The sequence below is a fragment of the Ambystoma mexicanum genome, chromosome 14, assembly GCF_040938575.1.
Source record: "Ambystoma mexicanum isolate Mex_15411 chromosome 14, UKY_AmexF1_1, whole genome shotgun sequence".
Lineage (NCBI taxonomy): Eukaryota > Metazoa > Chordata > Amphibia > Caudata > Ambystomatidae > Ambystoma > Ambystoma mexicanum.
This window is the reverse complement of record NC_090940.1, coordinates 158,272,875-158,300,712: the sequence shown is the minus strand read 5'-3', so window position 1 is coordinate 158,300,712 and position 27,838 is coordinate 158,272,875. Positions and strand designations below refer to the sequence as shown.

The window sequence follows — 27,838 nt, the reverse complement described above, 5'->3', positions numbered from 1 at the left end:
TGCCAAAGGTAATGATCGCAAAGGTGATGGTTATCAGACAGAATAATATAAAGCCAGCACATTAGTTACAAGATATGCCATTGCAGTCGTCCTCATTCCCCTTTACACAACCTGGGAATGAACCAACAACCCTCTAGCTCCATTCTTTAAACAGTGCTCAGATTTTCAGGAAGAGTTAACATTTCTGTTAAATTTACATGAATGCCATGGTGTTCTACTTGAATATTATTTTGTGAATATCATTTGTGGTGTCAAATCCTAAATAGCGACTGGCAAGTTAAAAATATATAGTTTTAACGGTAACCTATTTGGTAAGATACTCATTAAAATCTTCTAGTTTTTGGATTGCGGAGTGTTGAGCGGAGTCCTCTAGTTGTGCTGCACCATTAAAACGGTCATCATTTTTAATGTACTTTTATTGCATACAAACATCCTGCAGTTTGACCTTTTTATCAAGTGTCCATGGATTTTCCGTGATTATTACATGATGCAGTTTTACAAAATAAAAAAATAATAAATTATTCATAACATGTATATATATTCCTTCTTTTGAAGGTTGCAACCTCTGTGTTTTAAAATAGAAGACATCTAGAATGGAGTACAAAGAACAGCATAACCCAGGTTTTGTATCATATGAAAGACTTCATTTGAATAATTTGTCTGACAACCATTAAAAACTACAGACGCAAAGAAAACATTTTCTGCTGTGCTTTAAACAAAGCCAATACTCAGTCTCCCCGTTTTTATCGGAATCTCGCGGATATTGCTATTTTGCAATGTCCATGCTTTTATTACAGGTCAATTGCTTAACTGCACAGACTATTTATGTTGAGAGTTTTATAAGAGGGAAAAATGTGAAGTTGCCAGCTACTAGCCAGCCATAAAGATTCACTTGCTGCCAGAATTTTATACATATAGGCAGCACACCATTTCTTACTCGCCAAGATTCAATTATTACTAGCCAATGGCTAGTAGCGAGTGTAAATGTTGCACCATGGTTTTATGCAGGACTGACCAATCCCCAAGGGTGTCATCGTGCTGTGCATAAGATAACATTCATTAAATTACTGTATACATGGAGAAAGAGACACTGCGTAACAGGAAAAACCATTAGGCGATTTACAATGTATATGAGGAAAATAATAGTGCAGAAAAAAATAAGAGAATGTTAGGTTTGGAGGGATCCACATGGGTCGTTCGCGGCTGTCACTTTATAAGCAAAAGCTCAGTGGAAGGACGTAAGGCAGGTTGGGAGAGAGAGAAGCTGTACAAAAAGGGGTGGGGAATGCAAAATGGCAGGTTGTATATGGGAACATTCAGAGAGAGAACATGCAAGTAGCTAAACACAAAGCATACAGGGGTTGGGAGCTACTACATCATTTTTAAGAAAAGGGAGAGGAAACAAGGTAGGGTGTTGAAAGGTGGGGAAATGGGAGTGTAATGGGTAGCCTAGTCAACTAGTACCATGTGCGTGGTAGAGTGTGAGGATGAAAGCACTAAACTGTACACCTCTAGCAAGACACCCTTAATGTTTTCTTTTTTCCTGACCTGTTAACAAAACCATTTCACTGCTAGTTTCTAATCCAAGTTCTCATCATGGACTTAACTCTGTGATGTGCTCCCGATAGTGCCTAGGCTTCTCACAGTTTGGGTGTTCCTGTGGGAAGTAACCCTGCTCGCTTAGCTATTGGCTCCAATGGTTGGTGTCAGAGAATTGCCTTTTTGGGATCCAGCATGTGACAGTCCCCTGCCCCACATACGTCTCCTGATTCCATAATCTACTAGCTCGGGGAGTGCCCGGCTCCCTTCGTCACCCAACTGGATGCTCTCAATGCATGCCCGGGGACGCCTTCACATCGTGTACAATCTTATTTAGTGGGATATGTGTTATGCTGTATCTGGCACCACCCCATTCTCCTCCCAAGAGTTTCCATTAACTACTCAGCCATATCTGCCACTCGGTGAGGCAGGGAGGTCTTGCAGGAAGCCTTGTAGCCTGGCATTAGGTCAGTGTCCCGTACACCCTTTCCACAATGAGGAGAGAAAATGTCCTAACAGGGGAAATACTACACCTAGATGCAAACACGTCAATGGTGAGGAAATAGCCAAGCAGTCAAGAGATCGGAGCAGGTAAGCCATCAGCATACTTGGTGGATGGGAAGCAAGTGGCATGCCAGCAGCTAAATTGTAGGCATTCCTGAGTGTTAGGGTTACAGGAGATGCAGAGCACTTGCAGTTGCCTTTGCCATGGTTAGACATGTGTGGCATGTGCAGTGGTTATGAAGCTATGAACTCTCTGTATGGTACACTATTTGAAGATACCTGTTAGTTGTGTGGGGCAGGGCGTAATTTCATAGTACAAGCTAATTCAGACAACTAAGTATTTTTATTTGTAAATTAATGATATTTGTAACATGTTGGAAATTAATATATGCAATCTATAATCTCAGTGTTGTTTACATTTCCTTTGCAAGCATTCATTATCCATTTGTAGAAATTGTGCATAACGTACATCTTCTGTAAAGGCTCACCAGAATATTTCTAATGATTGAGTCCCATAAAACATTAATACACAGTGACTGATTTTACATCACAGGAAAGTGCTAAGAGTTAGGTTGAACAGATTAATTCTTTGAAGAGTTAATAACTATGCAGATGTTGTATCCCTCATTGTTTTGCAGTTTTCCTTCATGCTACAATCCAAGGAGCTGAACAACTACCTGCAGCAAAGCTGGACATCTCCATCCCCTGGCGTGACCCACTGCTCTGCCTGGATCCTTCGCCATGAGTACCACTTGCAATACTTTCTTGTCTCTCTGGCCCAGAAAGTGGTAAGTAGTTTCCTATTCTATCTGTTATTCTCTTAAACCACTGATGGATACTTGTTCTTTTAACCCTATGCGGAAATAATAAATGGCCTGCTTTTCACTGTGTTGATTGGGGTAGACCCTGGTGAGTGTTCCCGGAGACTCCACTGACATTAACCATCAAATTGTACACAGATAATGTTGCCCAGGTTAGTTCTAAGCCCCCTGGTGAACTGTCAGCACAGATTGACAGTATACAGGGGTCAAAAAGGGTTTTGTCTTTGTCCAGACATGACTGCTTTTTTAATGTATATATTCGCTACCGTCTATCTTCAAAGGAGTAAAGCCTGACTTCCCGAGAACAGCCCAGTGACAGCTACCCATACTCCTATAGGCAGATGGCAGTCTTGTTGTCCTGGGATCCAAATGCTCCTTGTTAGGAAAGATTTTTATTTTATTTTTTATTTTGGTTTATTTAAACTTTTACAAAATTTCTGAGAAATAATAAAAAACAGAAGATAAAAGATCATAGCTACTTTCTATTAAACACCCTATCGTTGCTATTGTCCGCTTCCTGACCTGACTTTGTTTGAGGTAAGTAAAGTGCTCAGCCTTACTTCCCTTACTTTTTGCTCACTTTCATGGGGAAATTAATCAGTACTTAAGACTTAAAACATGTTTCCCTTAGTGGAATTCTTGTATTTTTAAAGCTGCACACATCTCCTTAAGTGAAGTGGAGTTTGGATACTTTGTATCCTTGTAACATTTTCATTAGTAACTTTGTGGTTACAAGCACATTGGGTTTAGGATGGGCTGGTGACAGTGGATATTTTTCTACCGTGTTTTTGACTTTTTACTCGTGCGCCTTTGCATTTTTACTACATAATGCCATTTAGATTACCACATACTCTAAAATGGCAGTGCCACAAGATTTTACCTGTCATTTGACCATTTTATACCTTGACTACCTTTCTGCCCTCTTGGGTCCGGAATTGCTATATATGGAAAGTCTTTTCCTGGGCAAAGTTCCTGCTTTCCCAGGCACAGTGGCGGTCTGTGTTTGTGACTGTATGTGAGGAACAGACCTGTCTGAACCCAGTTCACATCCGAGCCAGAGTGTGCCTGGGTAGATTGACTGGACTACCCCAGCCAGTTTGAATGGTGCAGATCCTCACCATTGGTGGACCTGAGGGAAACTCCAGTCCAAATCCTGGATAAAAGGAGTACTCTAGTAGCTGTTCAAACGATCCTCATTGGAGCCAACACCCTTACAAAGAAGTGCATCCCACTGAACACGCGTGGACAACATTGCAGCTGACCAGCATTGCCTCCAGCTAAGTCCTGGTGAAGCCCTGCTTCTCTCTACAGATCTCCAGAAGGCTCTCGTCAGTGCTTTGACCCCTTGACTGGTTGGAACAACCTGTCCATAGCCCTGCTTGATGATCCATGTCTGCTGAGCCTTCGGAAGTGTTCTTGGACTACCCAGTCGACTGACCTGCTCCTTGGAACTTTGTGGATCCTCAACATTTGTAACAAGACTCCTCCTCCTGCAGTTTCTGCCTTCCTGACTAAAGAGATCTGCTAGGCCATAAAGACTGCATATGGAAACTAAGGCACAATAACCATATACTAAAATGACATGTCAGACGCGAGGTTCGTTTTCCAAACAAGTCTGGGTTATTTCAAAGTATTCTCAGTTGGCCGACTGGGTCTCAACGGCTCAAGACGTGTGTTCCCAGACCCCGTGAGATGTGAGAGAGCGAACAGCGCTCAAGCAGCAATAAATATACATTAGACATATCCTTTGTTAAGGCAATTCGATCCGCCCACATACATGTCATACAGGCTAGGGTTCAGTGATTGACAATTATGACAAGTCTTTATTCAGTCTAAACATAGTTATTCTAGCAAAGGCAGCAGAGACGGCTTTCTGTTATGGGGAAACATGGAGCTCTGGCTCTGCAAGGATATAATGTTCTTTGCAGGGAAAACATTCCTTACTACGTTATCTGTGTGTTTCGGCTCATGGGCTAAGGGTCAGATAGTTCTGAAGCAGAAAATACCACTCTCTGTGAAGGAGCACCGTTAGGAGAATATAATTCATGTTTAACTGCCTTTTACAGCAGCGCTTGCAAGACAAACCGGCACCTAGATTACTGAATATATACGGCTTCTGCTCGACTTCAAGGACTTAGTGAGAGAGAAAAACAATGTATTCCTGCACAGTTTGACATTCCTGTCTGTGTTAGTATTTCAGCGTTCGAGCCGGGACCTCGCACGGTGTGCGAGTCTAAAACATAGAATACAATTGCAAAGCATTTTGACAGAGAAGAAAAAAAGCAAATGGCTGATATTTCACAAAATGGACGCCCTTTGGTTACATTGACGATTCTAGGATTGCGATGTTTGTCACGTGATGCGATTGGCTTCTGGCCAACATATTGTACATACAATAGGGTTGCTTTTCTGGTCTAACAAACCCTCCTTTTGGCCTTAAGCCAATAGCATCATCTATACATCGCGTCTTCATCGGACCACGTGTCCAATTCCGAACTACCCTTGTTGCTATAGTCGTCATCAGAAATATTAATTGCCATAAATTCTTTAATCATTTCATTTTTGTGTTGTGCACCTTCACTTAACATGCCAGGAGGTTTCGTACTAATTGCATGTACACACTCATTTGTGATTTGGGAGCAGAGGACTGGCAGGCATTATATGCAACAACAGAAGAATATGATGATTCCAAATATCATAACCAAGATTGCAATTTGTTTCCATCCCCATGATCGTAGCAGTTCCCAAAACCATGAACTTATATTCAGATTCCAACCACCTAGGGGAACATGAATTTCAGAACTTAGGACATGACATTTCTTAATTGCTTCAAATATCGTGGGGGAGGAGTCACTTACGAATACACAGCATGCTGACCCCACCAATGTGCATGCTCCTCCACGATCAGCCAAAATTATGTCAAGCACCATTCTATTTTGAAGTGCAATTAATCTAATTGCTTTTGGTTCTAATGTCATATTATAGAGTATATATGTTGTCCCATTTATTGTTTTTTTCTAACACCCTGGACAGTTTTCTTATATTCCATGAGTTTATTGCTTGTCCTCAAAATGGTATAAATGATTTCTCTATATCCCCAGCAATCTGTCCTGCGGTATCATCTCGTTGTCTCTGAGATCTAGATAATTTTGCTATTTCAGAAGTTGCGGAAAGAAATACACTAGGTAAAAGTATTCCTAGGTAACCATGCATAGGCCTGATCTCCACATATAAAATAGACAGAACCTCCTATATATAGTGTTTTTTCTTCTTGTTCAAGTACAGCAATATTCATGCATCTAGCAAATGTTCCCACTGGGTAGGAACCTTTTTTCCGCAAGCAAAATGGGACAGAACGTGGATTATGATTAATAGTATAGGAGGGAGGCACAGCTTCGTTATTTCCTACCGGAGCCATTTTAAAGGTGATTAGGGACGGGTAAGGCCTATCTATTGGACTTGTTGTTACCGGTGTTAGCTTTCTTTTGCTTGTAAATACAGAACAACCCAACGGTTCCAATACCAATCTTTCAAATTCATTTATGTTTGTTCTATCAAACTGACCAGTGACACTATCATTCCATTTTCCAAAAAATAGCACTCTCAATGATGCATAACAGGCGGTATTATGTGGCAAAGGATGTACATACCAACCCATTCCTCTTTCCTCGTGCTGGGGTAAATGGGAACAAACCCAACAATTGGACCTATTCAAGATAGCATGGGTCATATTCATAATCAACAATAATGTATTATTATCATATCCTTTTCTATGTTTCACTTCTTGTGAAGGGAGAGTATAAGAGAGCACATGTATCGGGCTGCTCATGTTAGGAACATTGGCAGTAGTCAAGAGAAAGTTTAAGGGTTGCACGGTCTCTAGATACCAAAATATTGGGATCAGTGTGATCAAAATGCAAAGCGGTATCATAATCATTAGCATATTATTATTTCCGAACCAAGTCTTTCTAGGAGTTGGCTTATTCTCTATCTCTATATCATCAACAGCATTGATGCAGAAGGGAGCAGGAGCGAATATAGGCATTGTCTGTAACGTTTATCTCAGGAAAGGTTTTTCAGTGTTCGTCAGGAAAGTTCTCCACAGCAACACACGTTAGCACAAACGTTCCAGCCAATTCAGGTTGGCCTGCTTAATAAATGACAGCAAGCTGATGATAACCTGCACAGAGCTCCAAAAAGCAGCAGCAAATATCAATTTTTATAGTGTCTGTACCATTTGCCCCCGCTTGTGCTTGCCAAGTTGCAACGCCCTTCACTTTCAATGATAGCACCTGGAAACCGCGTGTCAGAGCTTTCAACTGATACAGCTCATACGCTCCTTTTCCCTAGGCCACCGTTCCCAGCTTCCTCCGTGAGCTAGGAACAAAGGCGAAACAAAAGCTGATCACTTCCGATTTTGTGAACGTAGATTGTACCTTACAGCTCCAGGTACATACAGTATGATTGATGAACAATGCATTCTCATTTCCAGATGCAGGATCAGTGCGAACTTGTGATGCAATGACTGATGATGAGGCAGCAGTCGGACAAAGTTGAGGCAACTTTGGCCTTTCGATCTTTGTTGCAATCTCCCCAGACCCTTTCTCGGGCTTAGGAAGTACTTCTGACAGGGAACTGGCGATGATATCTTTGTGATCAAGTACAACTGTCTTTCTTTTGACACCAGGATCATCAATCTCTTTCTCATGTGGCAAAGAAAACTGGACTCTTTTCGTGTGTGTTGCGTGGATCCAATGCCTGCGACCATTCACTCGGACTGCAGTCTGCGTGACCAGTAGCACCTGGAAAGCCCCCGTCCAGCGTGGTGCAAGCAAAGACTTTCTTTCAAAATATTTCACCAGAGTCCAGTCCCCAGGCTGCAGACAGTGTCCTGGGCCCGTATATCTGACAGGAAGAGCCTCCTGCACCTGCTGATGAATCAAACGCAAGTTTTGAGGCAACTGTTGGCAGTAATCAATAAGTAATGGGTATTCAATATCCCTCAACCGTTTTGGTCAGGGCACATTCCAGACATTCGCTGGTCTTCCCATCACAATCTCGTAAGGGGAGAGACCAGTCCTGGCCTGTACAGCTGTTCGAATGCAAAGTAAAGCTAGGGGTAGTGCATCGGGCCATTTCAAATTGCTCCCTGCGCAAATTCTACTCTGCTTATTTTTCAAGATACCATTTTGGCGTTCTACCAAACCGGCACTCATCGGGTGTCTGGCCGAATGGAATCGTTTATCAATTTGGAGACCTGCGCAAATTTGCAATATCACAGCCGCAATAAAATGTGGACCATTGTCTGCCCATATGACACGGGATAGCCCGAACCGGGGAAAATATTCTTTTAGCAATCTTTCAGGGGATAGGCCTCTACCCATTTGCTAAAAGCGCAGACCACCACGAGGACATACTTATAGTTTTGGCACCTCTCCATTTCTATGAAATTACAGTGGATGACTCCAAATGGCATAGACAGTGGGGCAAACCTTCCTACTGGAGTCACTGTTCCCTTTCCAATGTTATGTTGTACACAAGTCATGCAATTCTGAACCAATCTTTCAGCAGTTTTTCTAATGTGTGTATTCTGCCATACAGAATCCAGGTGTTAAATCGTTTTTCTAGCACATGTGTGTGTCGGACTGTGGGCCATAGTGACCATGGCCATCACATAAGCATTTGGCAACATCCATCGGTTATTTTGCTTGTCCACCCAACAACCCCAAGAATATAATTCTGCTTGACCCTCAGACCAATTTATTTTTTCATCTACAATCGCTTCTGCTTGGATCTCCTTAACTGTTACAATTCCATTTTCTATCATGCAGGATACTTCTATTTTTTTTACATATATTTTTGTGTGTGGCAGTTTGTTTCGCAATTTTGTCTGCAAACGCGTTTCACTTTCCTACGTTACATGTTACTTTTTTATGTGCTTCACATTTCATTATCGCTAATCGCTTGGGAAGCGAGTGCTGACAACAGTTTCACTAGCAAAGTGCCATGTTGGATTTTGGTTCTGTGTGATGTCAGGAAACCCCTTTCAGCCCATAATCGATCAAAATTAATTACCACCCCAAAGGCATACTGACTATCAGTATATATGTTTACATTGAGGTTTGCAGAAATTTCACATGCTCTTGTTAACGCTATTATTTCTGCAGCTTGTGCCGAGTTATATGGGATTTGTTTGCTTTCTATAATAGTTTTCAGTGTAGTGATGGCATAAGCAGCAGTTGATGTGCCATCTGTTAATTTAAAACAATAACCGTCACAAAACAGTTCTCCATATGGCACTTTCTGTGGGGTTTCAGTTAGGTCAATTCTTCCTTTTGTCTCGTGTTCAGTAAGGATTAAGCAATCATGGGGGAATTGTTTTCCACCCCCTTTCTCATTTGGACTAGGCATTAACTCGGCCGGATTTAGAGCGCAACAGCTCTTTATTTGGATATGCGGTGCAAATAGAACAATTTCATACCTTGTTAGTCTGGCTGATGTAAGATGTTGCATCTGCGTTCTGTTTAAAAGAATGTCCACTGAATGAAGTACCATTACGGTTAAAGCGTGACCTAAAACCATTCCCTCTGTTTGTTTTACTGACGCAGCAGCTGCATCAACAGCTCGCAAACAACGCGGCAAAGCACATGCAACAGGATCCAACGTGGAAGAGAAGTAGCCGCATGGTCCATTTTGTCATGATGCCTACTCCCGGGGATCCAGATCAAGTCCAGCAACCCCGGAAGCAGGCATCAAGTTATTCCAAGCAAGCCCAACAACTCCTGCTAAGGGCTTTTTGGGTACAGTCCTGGCGTCTATGGCACCAGGTTCATATGGAGAGTCAGTCCTGACGCCATAGGCGCCAGGCTCATAGATTAAAATTTACCTGATGCAGACCATGCTGCAAACTTACCTGATGCAGACCATGCTGCAAGAGCTCCAAGCCAAAAGAGGCTTGAAAGGGACTACTTTACCTAGGGACTATTTTTTACTCGGGTGGGGCCGAAGAGGAATACTTACATGGGACTACTTTGGAGGCTATTTAAACCACGCCCGAAGAGCAGGACACGCTTCGCGTTATTCTGCATCCAGCAGCGTAACGCTCACTGTGCCTGCAAGTCTGCATCCAGTCTTCTGCCACGCCCGCCTCGAGTCTGGAGCTGCTAGAAAGAGGGAGAAAGGAGGAGAAAAGGTTAGAACAAGAGCAATACCTTTAATCCTTACCTGAATTCCTGATCCACTGCGCCTTCGAGCTGGAAGAAAGAAGTTATTTTATGCGCGTCGCCTGGCCTGCTGCAGCGCCGCGCTGAACTCACCGGCCTTCGCAGCATCTTCACCATCCACCGCATCCTTCTGCATGTTCCCGCCGCACTCCGGCACCTAAGGGGAACACAAGAACAGCAAGGTGAGCCAAGGGAATAAACAGAGGCAATATTAGTTACCCCCCCACAGACTTACCTGATTTTACCGCCGGGGGTACTATTCCTCTTCACGGGTCGGCGCAGCCTCCACCGCATCTTCGCCGCACCCCGGTCCCTAAGGGGAACAAAAGGACAGCAAGGTGAAACAAAGGGACAAACAAGGGGAATCCTTCTCACCACAATAGACTTACCTAATTTTACCGCCGGAGGCATTATTCCCCAAGACTTCATAATTTCTCTCAGTACCTGAATAAGGGAGAAAGCAACAAGTTACATACGGACATTATTTTATCGAACTGTGTTGGATAAACAAATCCTTAACTGAATGTTACCGGTTGCCACAAGGAACTCTTCGCTAGGGTCAAGCTGCAACCTGCAAGTAATCGGACAAGAGTGAAAGTCAGACATTTGAACTCTTACGAACTATATACTTACGGCGTCTTGCTGGAAATCTGAGAGTCAATATTGTTCTGGAACTCACCAATTCCTTCGAATCAGTGAAGCAACTGGTTATCTATGCGCCCCTGCGCTCAATGCAGGATGGAGAGCTCATCTTTCCAAACCATCAGAAGAATACTCCTATGGGCCAAGCAAACGAAGCTAGGTGGGCCAGGCCAGTCTGTCATCTCGGCCCTACACGTCGCATTGGTGGAGACCGCAGCTGTCCAGTTCAGATCGACGCCCCTATGGGGAGCCAGGTGAGTGTAACACATTTCTCCCCCTGCTTCCTGAGTCAAAACAGCCAAAGCACATCCATTGTTTTCATGCACAAATAACTTAAAACTCTTGTCATAATTTGGCGTGCCCAAAACTGGAGCTGAGCACAATGCAGCTTTGAGCAGGTCAAATGCTTCTTGACATTCCATGTTCCATGGCAAAGGTAAGGTAACATCCTTCTTTGTCAATGCCATTCTTGGTTTCACAATCATCACAATCATCACAATCACAGTTAGCGATCCACTGCCTACAATATGAAGCCATGCCAATTAAAGCCCTGACTTCTTTCTGCGTATTTGGAATAGGCATATAAGAGATGCTTTCTATTCTTTCGAAAGGAGGTAGCCCAAGTAGGGCACTTCCTTTCGACAATACTGGAATTTCTTTAGCGAAGCTTTATGTCCATGCTCTGCTAAATGTGTCACTAATGCAACTGTACTTCTTTACAAATTTCTTCTGTGTCTGCTGCTATTAGCAAGTCATCTATGTACTGTAGTAATACGCAACCTGCTGGTAGTTCAAGCATATCTAGTTGTTCCTTCAATGCTCTACTGTAAATACTTGGACTCTCAGTTTAGCCCTGTGGAATTTGTGTGAATTTAAATGAATGTCCTCCTAGTGTAAAAGCAAACATATCTACTATCCGGATTCACTGGGATACTAAAAAATGCATTTTTCAAATCAATTACACTAAAACATGATGCAGAGGCTGGAATCATAGTCAAAATTGTAGTCACATCCGGGACTAATGGAAATTGCGGATCAACCACTTTATTTACTTCGCGCAAATCGATTATAAAAAGGTAAGGTATATCATTACCTCCTTTATTATAAACCGGAAGAATCAGACTATTGCAAATACTACTAGACGTTTCTTTTAATTAAATCGGATACAATGCATTTCAACTCTTTTTCTCCCTCATTTAATATTTTATATTGTGGAATACGCGGCAATGTAATTCCTTCTTTCAAAACAATGTTTACTGGCTCTACTTTTAAACAACCAACATCATTATCATTCACTGCCCATATACAAGCTGGTACTTTACTCAATTCGGTTGGTAGTGGCATAGATACAAATTGTGATACAGGAGTCTTTTGTGGCGAAATTGTCAAATACACTCCATCAGGAGAAAAATAAATGACCGCATTAAATTTCTTCAACAAATTTAATCCCAACAAATTTTCGCCGCAATTTTTTGTCAAAAGAAATGCCCAAGACTCTGTAAATGGACCTAGTGTTATAGGTACTGGTTGTGACACTGGACTAATTACTGGCGTGCCTGAGAACCCTACTGAGACATTTTTATGCCCTGACAGTAGTATTTCTGGAACCCACTGATGGTCAATTGAACATTTTTGTGCACCTGTGTCCACTAAAAAAAATGTGCTCCCTATTCCCAACCTTCATTTCTACGTAGGGTCCTTTCTGGTCAACGGGAATAGGTACTGGTTCCAACTCCTGTCTCGGGCTGTCCTAGTAGAACAGTACATCGTCAGATGTAAAGTCGCCAGAGTAATATGCAGTAGGCTTACTGTCAAAAACATTCCCACTATTTATATTGTTTCGTTGTTGATTCTGATTACCCTGATTTTCTTGAAATTGTGGCACCTTTTGGTTTCTATTCCCGGGGGACCTCTATTCTGTCTTCTCTGGAAAGTCCCATTTCTATTCTGTACATGCGGGCACTCTGCTCGCCAATGGCCTTCTTGTCTACAATAGGCACATTGATTAATACCTATTGGACCCCCTTGCATATTGGACGTTAATGTAAATTGGACTCTGGACGGTGCGTTCCCACCACCTCTATTATTGTTTGCTACTTGCTGTAACAATACTCTTGTTTTCAAATTCCCTTTGTCCCTTAGTTCCTTATCCTTTTTTGAATTTACTCTGTTCTCATAATATTGCGCCATATGTAATCCTTCACTTTGTGTTTTTGCTTGCCATGCACTTTCAGATGTCATTATTGAACTCTGAATTTTCAGTAACAACCCTCCTACAAACTTATCAACAATCTATCCATTCCCGGGTTCAGTACTTAAATCTGGACAACTAAAATCTGCAAATACTTCTTCAAACCGATTAAAATAATCTGTCGCTCCTTCCTCTTTGCCCTGTAAACAAGCAGTCAATTTATCCCAAACTATTCTTTTTTCGGGCACTAAAGTTTTCAATTTCTCTACTATTCGCGATGGCAAGGTCGACATTACTTGTGGTGGCTTCTCTCCAGCCTTTCTCTCTCTATCAATTTCAATCAAATTCTCCCATGTATCACCTAACATTGGTGCGTCATTTATATTTCTAACCTGTTTCCATATGTCTATAGGAAGAATCACGGGAAACAGAAAATCAATGTCACTCAATGTAAAAACAGATGAATTCAAAACACATTCAATTTCCTTATAGAATCCTGCCGGGTTTTTCCTAATATCAGGGATTGTCTGCTTTATAGTATTTACCTCTTGCCTAGGAAAAGGGACATGTACAAACTGTGCGATATACCAGTGTGCAGAAATAATGAGCTTCTATCATTCGCGCTGGAGCTCCTCCAGCGGCAGCAACCTCTACTTTCAGGACAAACGTGGGAGGCACCTCCCTCATGGGTAATTACAAACTAGGCGATTCTACCTTCATTCGTCTGTTAAGCAACAAAGTTAAATCAAGTGAAAAAGCAGTCGTTCCAGTTTCAGGCGAAAATGCACTTTTATAAATTGCCATTAAATCAGCGGGACAACATATTTTGTTCTTCATACATTCATCCTGTCAGTACTCCACCATAACCTGTAATACCTTTCTCTGCATTTCTGGTGTATATTGACTAAACGTATCATGCACTTCAATTGGGGAAATGGTGGCATCCGTAATCCATCTAAGCGCATCTCGCGTACAAATTTGCATCTCTTCACTAACAGGTTTCAACTGTGTAAAAAAATGTTGCTGGACATATGACATATGCGGTTTATCTTTTTTCAATAATTCTTTATGCAATCGTTCAAGTTCTCGCTTAAACACAAATATTCAGCCTACATGTTCTCGAACTTTCGCCGCATTATCTCACAAATTCAAAAGAACAACCAAATCATGCAACTCTTGTGGTACCACTGTATCGGTCAAATCATTCCATATATTCACAAGATAATTTCCCATGCATTCTAACAATACTTGCTGTTCACCAAGGCCTTTATGATCAGATATGGAACTTTGCACAGCCACTTCATTGTCATCATCAATATACGTTTCGGCCCATTCTTTCAGTTCTTCTTTCTTACCTTTGCTAATCGTACTACGAGTCTGTCTAATACTTCCTTGCGCAGGCCCCATCTCTGTAGAACTGCCTGCTAAAGTGGCTAACTCATGCTCTGGAGGTGGTAGAGGAAATGATATCACAGGCACAGGGGGAGAGGAACTGCTTACTGCAGGTGCAGATGGAATAACGGGAATGGGAGGTACATAAGGAGGAGATGCAACTGGGTCAGTACTTTGATGTTCATTTCTTCGCTCATTTATATTTTGTTTATTAGTTCATCTGATGTATGCAAATCTTGCGGTGGATATATTTTCTGTACATTGGAAAGCCCTGTCCATGTTCCTAATGGCTTCTGTCTGCTGATGCTGATCAGGCTCTAGCGCTTTCTCTGCATTTGTTTTATATCGGCACGCATGCTTTTCCCTACTTCTCAAACGGAGATTAGCTTCTTTCATCCAGTCTCTTACAACGTTGAACGCTGCGGGTCGGGCCTTTTTGCGTAGCAATACTGATTCTAAGTGTTCTATATGTGCTAATTCAAAGCTCCCATTATTAGGCCACTGAAGGTCTGATACACGTCTGGTCTGCTATGCCAAATCGCATTAAACACTATTGCCCCTATACCATACTTGATATACATTTCATGTGGCGGCGACCCTTCGGGTGGCGCGACCTGGCCAGTTTCCAAAGATTGTCTACCGCAGTGAAAAAAACTCACTAAACAAGAAGACAATTTCCCAGGCATGGTTAATTATTACCCTTTTCTTGCAAAGGGGGTTTGAACTTGCAAGTGCAACTCTCTACCAATATCAGGACGTTTAAGAATCGGGGCACGACTCACCTGATCAACCAGTTCGTCACTCAGGACGCAATTCGCCTGTATACAGACGCAACCAAGAATCGTCATGACTGCGTGTCTGGCTCAATCTGCCTCGTTTCGGACCCTCGTCTTGATGCTCTCTGGGCGCTGCTCGTCGATCAGGGATTGGCTGTGTACAGATCTGCGGAGGAGTCTCATCACTTCTACAGGGGCATCCCGAACACCTTCCGATCCCGGTTTGACGGCTTCGTCCTCGACTCGCTTTTGCCTTCCTTCAACTTCAACGTATACGATGGAGCATTAATGGGAGGGTCCCTATTCGGGGGTCATATTTGCTAGGCCATAAAGACAGCATATGGAAACTAAGGCACAATAACCTTATACTAAAATTACATGTCAGACGCGAGGTTTGTTTTCCAAACAAGTCTGGTTTATTTCAAAGTATTCTCAGTCGGCTGACTCGGTCTCAACACCTCACGACGTGTGTTCCCAGACCCCATGAGATGCGAGAGAGCAAACAGCACTCAAGCAGCAATATATATACATTAGACATATGCTTTGTTAAGGCAATTCGATCCGCCCACATACATGTCATACACGGTAGGGTTCAGTGATTGACAATTATGACACTTTATGACAAGTCTTCTGTCAGTCTAAACATAGTTATTCTAGCAAAGGCAGCAGAGACCGCTTTCTGTTATGGGGAACATGGAGCTCTGGCTCGGCAAGGATATCATGTTCTTAGCAGGGAAACATTCCTTACTACGTTATCTGTGTTTTTCGGCTCATGAGCTAAGGGTCAGATAGTTCTGAAGCAGAAAATACCACTCTCTGCCAAGGAGCACCGCTAGGAGAATATAATTCATGTTTAACTGCCTTTTACAACAGCGCTTGCAAGACAAACCGGCGCCTGGACTACTGATTAGATGCGGCTTCTGCTCGTCTTCAAGGACTTGGTCAGAGAGAAAAACAATGTATTTCTGCACAGTTTGAGATTCCTGTCTGTGTTAGTATTTCAGCGTTCAAGCCGTGACCTTGAACGGTGTGCGAGTCTAAAGCATAGAATACACTTGCAAAGCGTTTTTACAGAAATGAAAAAAGCAAATGGCCGATATTTTACAAAATGGATGCCCTTTGGTTACATTGACGATTCTAGGATTGCGATGTTTATCAAGTGATGCGATTGGCTTCTGGCCAACATATTATACATACTATAGGGATGGTTTTCTGGTCTAACAGATCGTCCAGGGCCTTCTCGTTTATTTTCACCACAAGGATCGCGTGTCACCACCTGACATGGTGACTCCTACTGCAAACTGTCTTCATCGTGTCCAGGAGGTCTGGTGAGAATGCTTTTGACGTGGAGATCTTCCTCCTGTTGTTCCAAGGGTGTCCAGTTGTCAAGTCTTCAGAATTGTATCACTAGAACCTGGAACTGCGGACTAGCCGGACCAAATCCTGAAACCGAAAGTGATGTATGCACCCACAGTCCTTAGACTTCCCTTGATCGGACACAACACATACATAAGTTGTCCCAATGGATTCAGAAACCCCTGAGGGAATTGCTGAAGAAATCAGAGTAAAGAGGTGAGTTTGCATAACTATTTCTACCTGCTACCATAGGGTTGTATGTGTGTAAAGTCCTAAACCTATCTCGCCCTTGCCTGACTAAGATCGGTGGAGGTCTAGTCAAGGATCCCGCCCTTGGGCTTCAACTAGAGTGGTGGTTTTGGGATAGAAACTTGTAAGAACTGTACTTACCTTTTTAATTCTTCTTCTCGAACATGTACTCACAACCGTTGGCTTTTGCCACTCTTGTTCACGAATCCAATAGCAAACACTCTTGCAAAGTACGTATTGTGGTCAATTCTTAACAGGGTTGGAAGGATTAAGAACTAGGGACCTTGTCTAAGGTTTACCTATGGGTGTTCTACCTAATTTACTTATCTGTCTATACTGGTTTTAAATTACGGTTTACTTTATTTTCTCACTGACTGTTACCTATTGCATAACTGTTTGAAAAGGTACACTGTTGGTATTGTGAGAGCAAAGCCCCAGGCAGTGGTGAATGCATTTTTGATAAGAGGTTAAATCTGTGGGATCGATCTCTAAGTGTGCGCTAATGACCTCCCTGGAGTAGTTCCACAACCGAACCTGAAGACTAAGTCTAAATGTCTGCAGCGAAATGGACCTGCCCTCTCCAACTTCCCTCAAAGTTTGTGAATGAATGTACAAAATGAGATGAAATTCCGGGGGGAGTATCTCGCGCTCAAAACCAGTCTTTTCAATGTGAATTAAAGTAGTTCAAACAAATGTTCCAAATGTCCAAATCGTATAAGATGTGATGTTTTTATTCTCCAATGATAAGAAAAAAGCCAGCCGACACGTGTTTCGACCCCTGGTCGTTGTCAAGGCTGTACATTCCATAATCAAACATGAATCCAATAATAATATCCATTGCATTGAAAACAAACAAGTCATAGAGGTACATATATTTGCAAAAAAGCATGGAATTGGATGAGTCATACCATATTATGTAACACGCCAGGCCAGGTTTGGAGGGTTGGAGTCAGTGGAGGATGCAAATTTGATTCAGAAAACAAAAGAAGGGAGAATTACATTGAGCAATATGACTAATTTTGTAGCCTCCCATTATGTTAATTACACATCAATATTACATCATGACGTGGTTATAGGAAATTGTCCTTGCAACACCTTATGTGTCACACCTTATGTCCTGTGATATATTGGTGCACCATTGACCAGAATATAGTGAGATCGTGAAATCTTCAAACAACAGTGCCCGATATAGACAATATAATATATGTCTGATAGATTAGAACCAGTTAAAATGTGAGCAAGAGATTGTCCCGTGAATGAATGCTATAATGCAGGTTTAGTAATTATTTTGGTGAATCAGGCCAAGGTGAAAAGAATTAAGCATTGTAATGATATTGGATCTCATTGGATCTTACTCACCCTAAGGTTAATCCAAAATCAAAGAGACCTTATTGGGGTTGACAATGTTGCTAGGATTCCTGGAGAGTAGTGATAAAGAATCATCTCTTTGCCCTTAAATGAGTGGGCGCTGGGGATTGTGAAGAACGTGACAAACACTCTGGAAACGGGGGAGTCATTTTCACCAATTCACTATTTATTTGTATAGTCTATTACCAGAAGATACACCCAACAAGGATGCAAGACGGCTTCACCAATGTGTCTTGTACAGCGGTTTATCTGACTCCTTTTTTAGTTTGACCAAAAACCCAAAGCAGAGGTTTTGTAACCAGTTTGTTTTTGGCTTACCTTCCCTCTGGTATTTGGCCCCAGAAGGGGAATAGCTCAATCCCCTTTTTCCCTTTTGCTTCTTGCCAGAGGGAACAATCCCTGTCCCCTTGTCTTCTCCGGGTGCCGGGGGGGGGACAATCCCGTCCCCTGGTCTTTGCTGTTGCCAAGGGGGGACAATCCCCATCCCCCGGTCTTTCCTATTGCCAGGGGGTCTATCAACATCCCCTGGTCTTATCCAACGGTCTTTGTGGGTCTTCCCACTGTACCGGTATGGGTGACCTGAGAGTGACTCAAGGTCCTCCTCCCTTTCTGATCCCTCTAGGTGTTATTCCCAATACCTTTTTCTCCCAATACCTTAGATAGTCAGAGGGCTTGGTTCCCTTTCCCTTTTGGTTGCCCCTATTTGGTAGCCCCTATTTGGTACCCATCATACTCTGGTGCCAAGGAGAGTCAGGGGGAGGAAACTGCCACTATCTTTATTGTAGTTTTCCTGAGGGTTAGCATCACCTCCTGTGTTTCCAACACCCAAGGTTTTGTCTCCCTCCTTACCGACATCTGATAGCTATTTCTGTGCACCTCCTCTACCTTGATTGTGTCGTACCTGTCAGGGAGCCTCCCGCTCCGGTGGGTTCCTCTTCAACGGGGGGGGTGACAGTTGTATGCTGTCCCACGTCGACACTCGCACCATGCACTGAACTCTTCTTCTGAGGACTTCTGTCTTCTTCCTGCTCTCGTTGATGTCAGTGCCCTCTTGTCGCCCGCTCCTAGTCTACTCACTCTGGTGGTCGCTGTGTTTTCGAGACCCGCCGGGTTCGTTCCACTGTGATTTCCTCTCCTGTCCTCTACTACCGCTACTTCAGCCACTACTATTCTTCTCCCCCACCCCGCCATCCAAAGTCAGTTCTCTTGACTTCTGGTTGTTCATTTTTTGTAAGCAGCACTGAAATGGTCCCTCTGTTTCCAATGGCCTTTTCCTGCCTCCATATTGGATTTCCTTGCTTTGGTATCTTCTTGAACATGGTGTGCTTTTACAATGCAGCCATACATTGGGGAGGAACGACAAGAAGGGATAAATGAGAACTGGTTATTATTTTGGTGTTCTGAGTTTATCCCTGTTCGCCTTTCATATAGTTTGTGGATTTGGCTTCCCCCGTAAGTTCTCTCCATTTCATTGGAGTTCTGTTCCTCATCACAGGATCCACTTAGCCCATCTCAAAGTGCTAGAGTCTGTTAGTAAATTTAGAAAATATTAAATTGATGCAACTAAAAATGGCTCGACTTTGATTGCCTCGCTGTTGAGATGTATTTTAGTCTTGGTCCCTCCCGTGCGCCCTACATTACCCAAAGTATAGATAAATAATTATGGATATAGAATGTGGTCCCTGCTCATCAGATTAGGTGTGGGTTGTTTACCCCAGCGTTCAGTTGCTTGCTGTTGACACAAGCGTGAAGAGCTGGATATTGTGTTGTTCTTGAGAAAAATGTCATCCAAGCCGTAATGCATTTTTTATACTGCGCACTCTATAAAAGCCTGAGAAGTAGGACATTGAACCAACTACTGTGTGATAGTGCCTTTCTGCAGTATAACCAGCCTTGTTTTTACTTTTAATAATGCCAGATTGTCTAACTTGCTTTACTGTGGAGAGTTTTGTAAGCCGGGATATAGCAATTATAAGCAGAAATAATGTAGACCAGAAGGTGAAAAAGAATAACTGGTGGCTACATTGGACACAATTGGTTCTGTTTTGTAAAAATGTTCCTTTCTTGACTACTTATTTTAAATACCTTTTCATCTTTTGTTAAGGATCTTACATGGATGATTTTGTATTGCAATGCCATTTAGACATGTTAAATTGCTGGTATTATTTACTTTATGCATAGTACAGAAACATAATGCACAATGAAGCTAGTTATGAAATCACTTTGATCACAGTGTGGGCAGACATATTATGCGCATCTTCAATTCTCGGGTTGAGTATATGTTCCTGATATGTAATGCTAGCTTTATAATGAATTTAATACTGTATTATGCACTTAGTGACCATTACCAATTAATTCAGTTTATTGTAGTGATGGCACTCAGAGGGACCCTGGGAGCGGAGGAGGCCACCTGCTATGAGATGCTGACCCGCAGTAGGCATTCAAGGGATTCACCAGGGCAGGGCTCTGCAATCTGTGGCTCTCCATATGTTTTTAACTTAGCTGCCATGATCCCATACTATTGACTGTACTGGCTAGGGCTGATGTGAGTTGTAGTCCAAAACATCTGGAGATCCAAAAGTTGCAGATCCTTGCCCTAGGGTCTCTCCCTCGTTCCCAACCTTGTTTTCAGGACCAATTCCCCAAACAAACATGAAGCATGAGACTGACTTGTACAGAGCAGGTTGGCTCGAGTACTGGTAATCTGTGAATCGAGATCGTGATCATGGCTTCTGGCCTTGTAGAAGGAGAAGGGACCCATGTGCGGATCGCGTTCCGCCCTGCCACAACAAGCTTACCTGCTTTCTGCAGTGGTCTATTAAGGACAAAGTATGGGTTCTTGTTTAATGTTGGCTAATACTTGTAAGTGCAATGAGAAAATCTCCCCAGCCTGGTGCACTCAGTTGGTATTATTATCATCAAGACAAGAGAAGGTCAGTAGTGCCATAATCATTATGGTGTATTGATTTTTAAATATTAAATAGTGACAACAGTGTGACTAGAACCTCCATGCCTGTGCACTATTGCTTAATCCAACATCAACCCACTGGTGCACGTGCAGATGTTTCACCAGAAAATAGACTTTTTTTTGACTGGACACAGGCTTTCTATTCTACACATTTTCAATTTATTATAAGCACATTACAGATGTTTCCTTGATAATTAATCTCCAGCATGGGGTCTTACATGGATTCACATGCTTGTGAATATTCCCTGTTGTCAGGTTGGGAATCCTTGATAAAATAAAAAGCTGTTTCAATTTCACTTTCCTCTCCCTAAGCCCACCCTCTGGCAGCCATCTTCAGAATTTTACTGCACGCTTCAATGTTGGAGTCCTCGAGATTGCTCTCTGAGCTATTTGTAAACCTTTTTGTGTTTTTCAATGAGAAAAGTAACATTTTTATTCCAAAGAGCCTGTGTGCTCTTTCTCATCTGCTGGCAACGGGGATCTGTTGTCGGTGAAGTTCTGCGCCTTTCAAGGGCAAAGATTAATCGAAGATTCTAGAAGGCTATCTTGGGCCGCCATCGCTTTTTCCTTGGACATTCTATCGACTCTCCATACCTTGGTGTCGGAGATCCAGATGAGGATGCCCCCGCTACTTGCAGTGCCCCAGGTACCCGACCAACCTCTGATGAAAAAGAGGAAGCATCATTTGATGCCCCCATATGAAACACCTCCACTGCATCAGGCCCTAACTCCCCCAGCGGACCCTGATACAGGTACAGGGACTGATACAGCCACGACTACGGTTGAGGACAAAGACTTTGTCTCATTGGACAATGAATTGCCACATTTGGATGCTCCTCATAGGATTCCCCAGTGGACGATATGGGATCTGAGCTCTTCCAGCTTGTACCCGAGGAAACGAAGGAGGGCTTCTTGTATCAAAGGTGAGAGGCCAAAAGGAATGTGATCAAGGTGGTGCCCTTTCTGGATGATATTTGGCAAGAGGGCCTGCCCCTCATGAAGAACCCGTGCATGGATCCAGCCAAGCAGGACGCACCCAAAGGCCTGAGGTCACAGCCATCACCGGACTCAGTGGTGTCGGCTGCTGCAAGAAAACGGTCAGCTAACCCGTCTTCATCCTCGTCAGTCCCTCCTGACAGCAAGGAGAAAAGGATGGACGCCATGGGGAAGAAGGTGATTTACACAGTGGCATCCACAATCAAAGTGGCCAACACCCTGACGATCCTAGCCAGGTATGACAGGGAATTGTGGTACAAGCTGGGACCGATTCTGGAGTTCCTCCCTGATGAGAAAATGGAAGCTCTCTTCCAGGAATGAGAAGTGGCATCCGACCATGCCATTGCGGTGGCAGTGGACGTCGCCGACACACAGGGTTCCGTCAGAGGGGGAACAGTGTCTGCCTTCGTCAACAGGGATGGATGAAGGCCACAAATATCCGTCGGGAGGTCCAGGCGAAGGTGCTGAACATGCCCTTCGACAGGAGAATCTGTTTGGGAAGGCCATCGACGAGTCCCTACAGGCCATCAAGACGATTAGAGACGGCCCGTTCCCTCGGCACACTCCAGCAGCACCGCTAGTCTTCTTTTCGCTCCTCCAAGGGAAAATCAAGCAGTTCATCAGAAGGTTTCTCAACGTCTTACAGACAGCCTTTCCGGTCCTACGCGGAAGAAGCCTACAGAGGCTGCTCCCAGGCCTACGGTAGCAGAGGACAGCGTTGCTGTTGCCTGCAAGGCAGGGCGCTGGTGCCCAAGCAAGCCTGAACCGGCCAAGATGTCGGGCCCCCACTCAGCTGATGAGGTTCATCAGCGAGTGGAGAAAGATCACCACTGACAGATGTGTGCTGGATGCTCTCGCCCAGGGGCACACCTTGGAGTTCCAAAGCAGGTGTCCTCGTATTCTGCCGAATCCCCGCCAAGAACAACACATCCATCATCTTTTGGAAGAATTACGAGCCATGCTACGACATGGGGCGATAGAGCTAGTTCCCCAACGGCTCTGGGGCTCCAGTGTCTATTCCAAATACTTTCTAGTCAGAAACAAGACAGGGGGCTGGAGACCCATCTTGGACTTATGGCTTCTGAACAAATACTATAAATCCCAAAAATTCAGGATGGTCACGTTGCAGCACGTGCTCGGTCAACTGAAGAAAGGGGATTTCTTGACGTTGTTGGACCCGCAGGACGCCTATTTCCACGTCCCCATTCACAAGAAACATCAGAAATGTCTACGCTTTGTGGTGTATGGACAACACTACCTGTACAAGGCCCAACCATTCGGCTTGAAGTAGGCCCCAAGAGTGTTCACAAAATGCCTGGCACCAGCGGCAGCCCATCTATGTCTACAGGCCATACACGTATATACCCATACCTGGACGACTGGCTGATAGGCACCTGCTCGCAGAGGCTGGCCAACGAACACATGAAGGCACCGTCCGACTATTGATGGATCTGGGATTCTCCGTCAACTATCCGAAGTCCTGCTTAACACCATTACAGAATGCGCTGTTCCTCTGCACCAGACTCAACGCGGTGTCTTTCCTGGCGTCGCCCTCGGAGGAGAGGCTAGCAGCCATTCAAAGAAAGGTGCAATGACTGTCGTCTGCGAAGACTGCTAAAGTGAGGGCCATCAAGTTGTTACTGGGCATGAGGTCGTCCTGAATCTACCTCGTCCGTCTCTACAGGTTGCAGATGCGACCCCTACAAGAATTCCTGGATGCCCATTGGATACAGGTGTCCGGAGGTTTCATGGACAAGATCCCTCTCAACGAAGAATTCCGAGGGATAGAGTGGTGGGGGGGGTCCCACATTGCCCAAGGCACATGATTTCAAACCCCCCCATACGAGGAGACGGTCACCACGGATGCCTCCCTGGAGTGATGGGCAGCGCACACTGGATGTCTACATGCCAGAGGCCTGTGGCTGCCCTAGGAGAATGATCTGCATATCAACATCCTGGAGCTACGGGCGGTGTTGTGGGCCCTCAAGTCGTTCCTCCCGTCTCTGAAAGACAAGGTGGTGAGGATCTTCATGGACAACACCACCACCATGTTTCTACATCAGGAAGCAGCAGGGCACTCGAACCCTGTCCCTCTCCAAGGAGGCCCAGGACTTGTGGCACTGGGCCGTCGGACAGGGGATGTTCCTCATCCCTCTTCACCTGGCAGGAGACAAGAACACCATTGCAGACTCCCTCAGCAGGGAACTGCGTTCCTGCCATGAGTGGGAGCTTTGTCACGATCAGGTAGTCTGCTTGTTCGTCGAATAGGGCAGACCCCAGATTGACCTGTTTGTGGCGGCGAACTCCAAATGTCAGAAGTTTGCCAGCAGGTTCCACCAGCCGAGGAGCTTGGGGACGCATTCTTCTTCCTGTGGGAAGGACTACTTCTGTATGTGTTCCTGCCGTTCCCTCTACTGCTACGAGTCATCAACACACTTCGGCAATGCCAATGCAAGATTATACTCATCGCCCCTGCGTTGCCGAGGCAGATTTGGTATCCAGACCTTCTCAGCCCATCAACGGCGCCTCAAGTCAAGTTGCCAGTGGTTCCGGATCTTCTCACCAGAGAGGGAGGCACAATCCTTCATCACGACCCAGGATCACTGAACCTGAAGGCTTGGCTCCTGCAGCCTTAGGGTTTGGAGTTTATAAGTTGCCAGCGGACTGCAGAGAGGTCCTCGCCAAGGCCAGAGCGTTGTCGACATTGAAGTGCTGCAGCCATAAGTAGCAGTGTTTTGCTACCTGGTGCTGGCCGCAGAAGATTACCTCTCTGAGGGTCACAGGTCCTCAGATCCTGCCATACTTGCTCTCCTTAGCAAAGGCTGGGCTGGCTCATGCTGCCATCTGGCGGCTATCTCCCACTACACTAGATCTCCTGGGAGATTGTCACTGTGGTCCCACAGACTCGTTTCTCAAAGGACTTTTCTGATCCTTCCCGCCAGTGAAGGCTCCTGCCCCGGTGTGGGAACTCAACGTGGTTCTGACGAGGCTCATGGGGGCCCCCTTCAACCCTATGCATCAGGTCCCACTCAAGTTTCTCATGTGGAAGATGGCTTTCCTTGTGGCCATCAACTCTGCCAGATGTGTAGGTGAGATCCAGGCTCTATACTGCGAGCAACCATATCTGACTTTCCACGAATCAAGGGTGGTACTGCGTACGCATCCCTCTTTCATGCTGACGGTTCCATCGGAATTCCACTTCAACAAGCCTTTGGTGTTCCCTGTTTTCTTCCTGAAACCTTTGTCGCCGGCGGAGAGGGCCTTGCACTCGCCTGACATTGCTTGTGCCTTGAAGTTCTATGTGACATGCGCGAAGAGTTTTGCAAACTTTGGTCCTGTGAACCATGGGAAGGCCTTGTGCAAGGCTTCCATTTCAAGATGCCTCTCCGGCTGCATCATGCACTGCCATTGGTTGGCGAACTAAATGCTGCCGGGCCGCCCGAGAGCCTCATCTACCAGAACGATCGCTGCAACAACGGCGTTCCTGTCTGGTATGCTCCTGCTAGTCATCTGCAGGACTGCTACTTGGAGGTTCACGCACACCTTCACAAAGTTCTACTGCATCAACAGGGATTCCAGGGAGGAGTCCAGAGTCGGCCAAGCAATGCTATGTAACCTGTTCGCTTGAGGTTAGTCTGTTCCAGGGGTACGTTTAATTGCTTCTTTTGAGCCTTGCACACCTCCCGTGGTTGTGTGATATTGTACTGCTGTGTATTCGTCATTCATGAGCATGTGATTCCATGCTAGACCCCATGCTGGAGAAGGTTTAAGTTACTTACCTGTAACTATTGTTCTCCAGCATGGGTCTTGCATGGATTCAAATGCAAACCCTCCCTCCGGCCCCTCTGCGGCTCTTCTTGGTCATACTGCCACTTTACGTGCTTACCAACTCTGAAGATGCTGCCCGAGGCGGGGCTTAGGGAGAGGACCGTCATTGTTTGGCGGCAGTATGACCCAGAAGACATTGATTGGTTAAGAGGAACAAAATACACCAATGAATAGGTTCAAGGGTACTCATACACGAAGGGCTCCCACAATTGGTTTGAAAAAATGACTCTTCGAAATTGTTATCATAGAGAAAGATCTCTAGAGGACTTTTTATGTTGTAATTGCATGAGTCAAAAACACAACAACACAATTTACAGAGAGAGAATAGACATCATCAATGGTTTGTTGGACCATAACAGAACATAAACGTTAATGCTTTAAAACACCATTTACCACCAATGCTCGGGACAAAGTTGAAAATGGTGTGTGTGCAACAAACCCAACCTCTGTGGAGTGTGCTCCTTCAGTCACTCAAAGATGCCCCGCTCTCTGCACGCAGCCTTTTGACAGCCCATCTGGCCCACCACCAAAGCCATACCTTTGATGGCTGACTGCTTTACAACACATTGGACCTTTTCACCTGTAGTTATTCGGTGAAAGGAGTACCTAGAGACCAGCCCAGTGTGGCGTATGTATCTCTAATACAGTGCCTATCAATTGCTACATAGCTTAGACGTCCCGTGTACAGAACCTTGTCCTGATGATGGCCGTCCCAAAGATGAGGCTCATTTATCCCAATTCTAAACGGCCGAAACACCTGGTGTAGACATACTACTCCCCGAATTCACAGCACATTGATTGCTGTTCACACATGAAAAATCTTATCTGTTGCCTCTTAGTTGTTTTACGTTGTCTTTAGAATTCTGCTTTGAATTGTTTCACAATTGAACTGTGTCTGTTTTGACAAACCTCCACAGAGGTTGGGTTTGTTGCACACACACCATTTTCAACTTTGTCCCAAGCATTGGTGGTAAATGGTGTTTTAAAGCATTAACGTTTATGTTCTGTTATGGTCCAACAAACCATTGATGATGTCTATTCTCTCTCTGTAAATTGTGTTGTTGTGTTTTTGACTCATGCAATTACAACATAAAAAGTCCTCTAGAGATCTTTCTCTATGATAACAATTTCGAAGAGTCATTTTTTCAAACCAATTGTGGGAGCCCTTCGTGTATGAGTACCCTTGAACCTATTCATTGGTGTATTTTGTTTCTGATTTAACCCTCCTTGGTAGAATAGGTTCCATACCAGGAGCCCGAATTTTTTGATTCTTGGTTAAGAAGAGAAATACAGTTTTAAAATGAAAGTTAAACTGTTTTTTCCTTTACCGAGGATTCCCAGCCTGACAGGGAATTTTCATGAGCATGTGAATCCATTCCAGATCCATGCCGAAGAACAATAGTTACAGGTAAGTAACATAAACCATCCCCCTGTGAGAGAGCATCAAAGGAGAAAGAAAATGTACAGTCGAGAGAATGTGCAAATAAATACTAATATTGATGCTTTACATAAAATAAAAATTAAAATACAGTTGAACATAATTATACATAAGTGGTTAGAACAACCCATATCAACGATGTGCATCATCTCTTTTGGATTAGACAGCCCTGAGGTGCCCCCAGTTCAGCATCTGTGCATTTTCTGTTTAGGCTTATATCATTTAATGGGGATCGTGTAATGTGATTACTGCTGTGTCTAAGCCTTGACGCTCTGACTTTGAAGTACGCTAAATGAACTTAATTAAGAGGATGAGATGCAAGTCTTATATATGTAAGAACCCATGTTCATTAATAGACTGGAACAGAATTAGTGACTGCTCGGATGATTGCTGGGCTTGTTCTTCTGCCTGAGGTACACTGAAGGGATATCCAAGCGACCTGATGTATTAGAATGATGAGTACAGAATTATGTCTTCGTATAGGTTTGGCTTGAAAACCAGTTAGTGTGCACACAATGGCCAACTTCGGCCCTCGGATACAACAGGA

The 27,838-nt window shown here is 44.1% G+C and overlaps 1 protein-coding gene across 3 annotated transcripts in view; it reads left to right on the top strand.

The window, feature by feature from the left end:
• The window catches only part of RPAP1 (RNA polymerase II associated protein 1), an 850,859-nt gene that overhangs the window by 746,523 nt on the left and 76,498 nt on the right, over positions 1-27,838 (top strand). For all 3 annotated transcript variants that reach the window (XM_069638789.1, XM_069638790.1, XM_069638791.1), the window contains exon 20: positions 2,682-2,831. In XM_069638789.1, the coding sequence (XP_069494890.1) occupies positions 2,682-2,831 (150 nt within the window). The remainder of the gene's footprint in view (positions 1-2,681; positions 2,832-27,838) is intronic.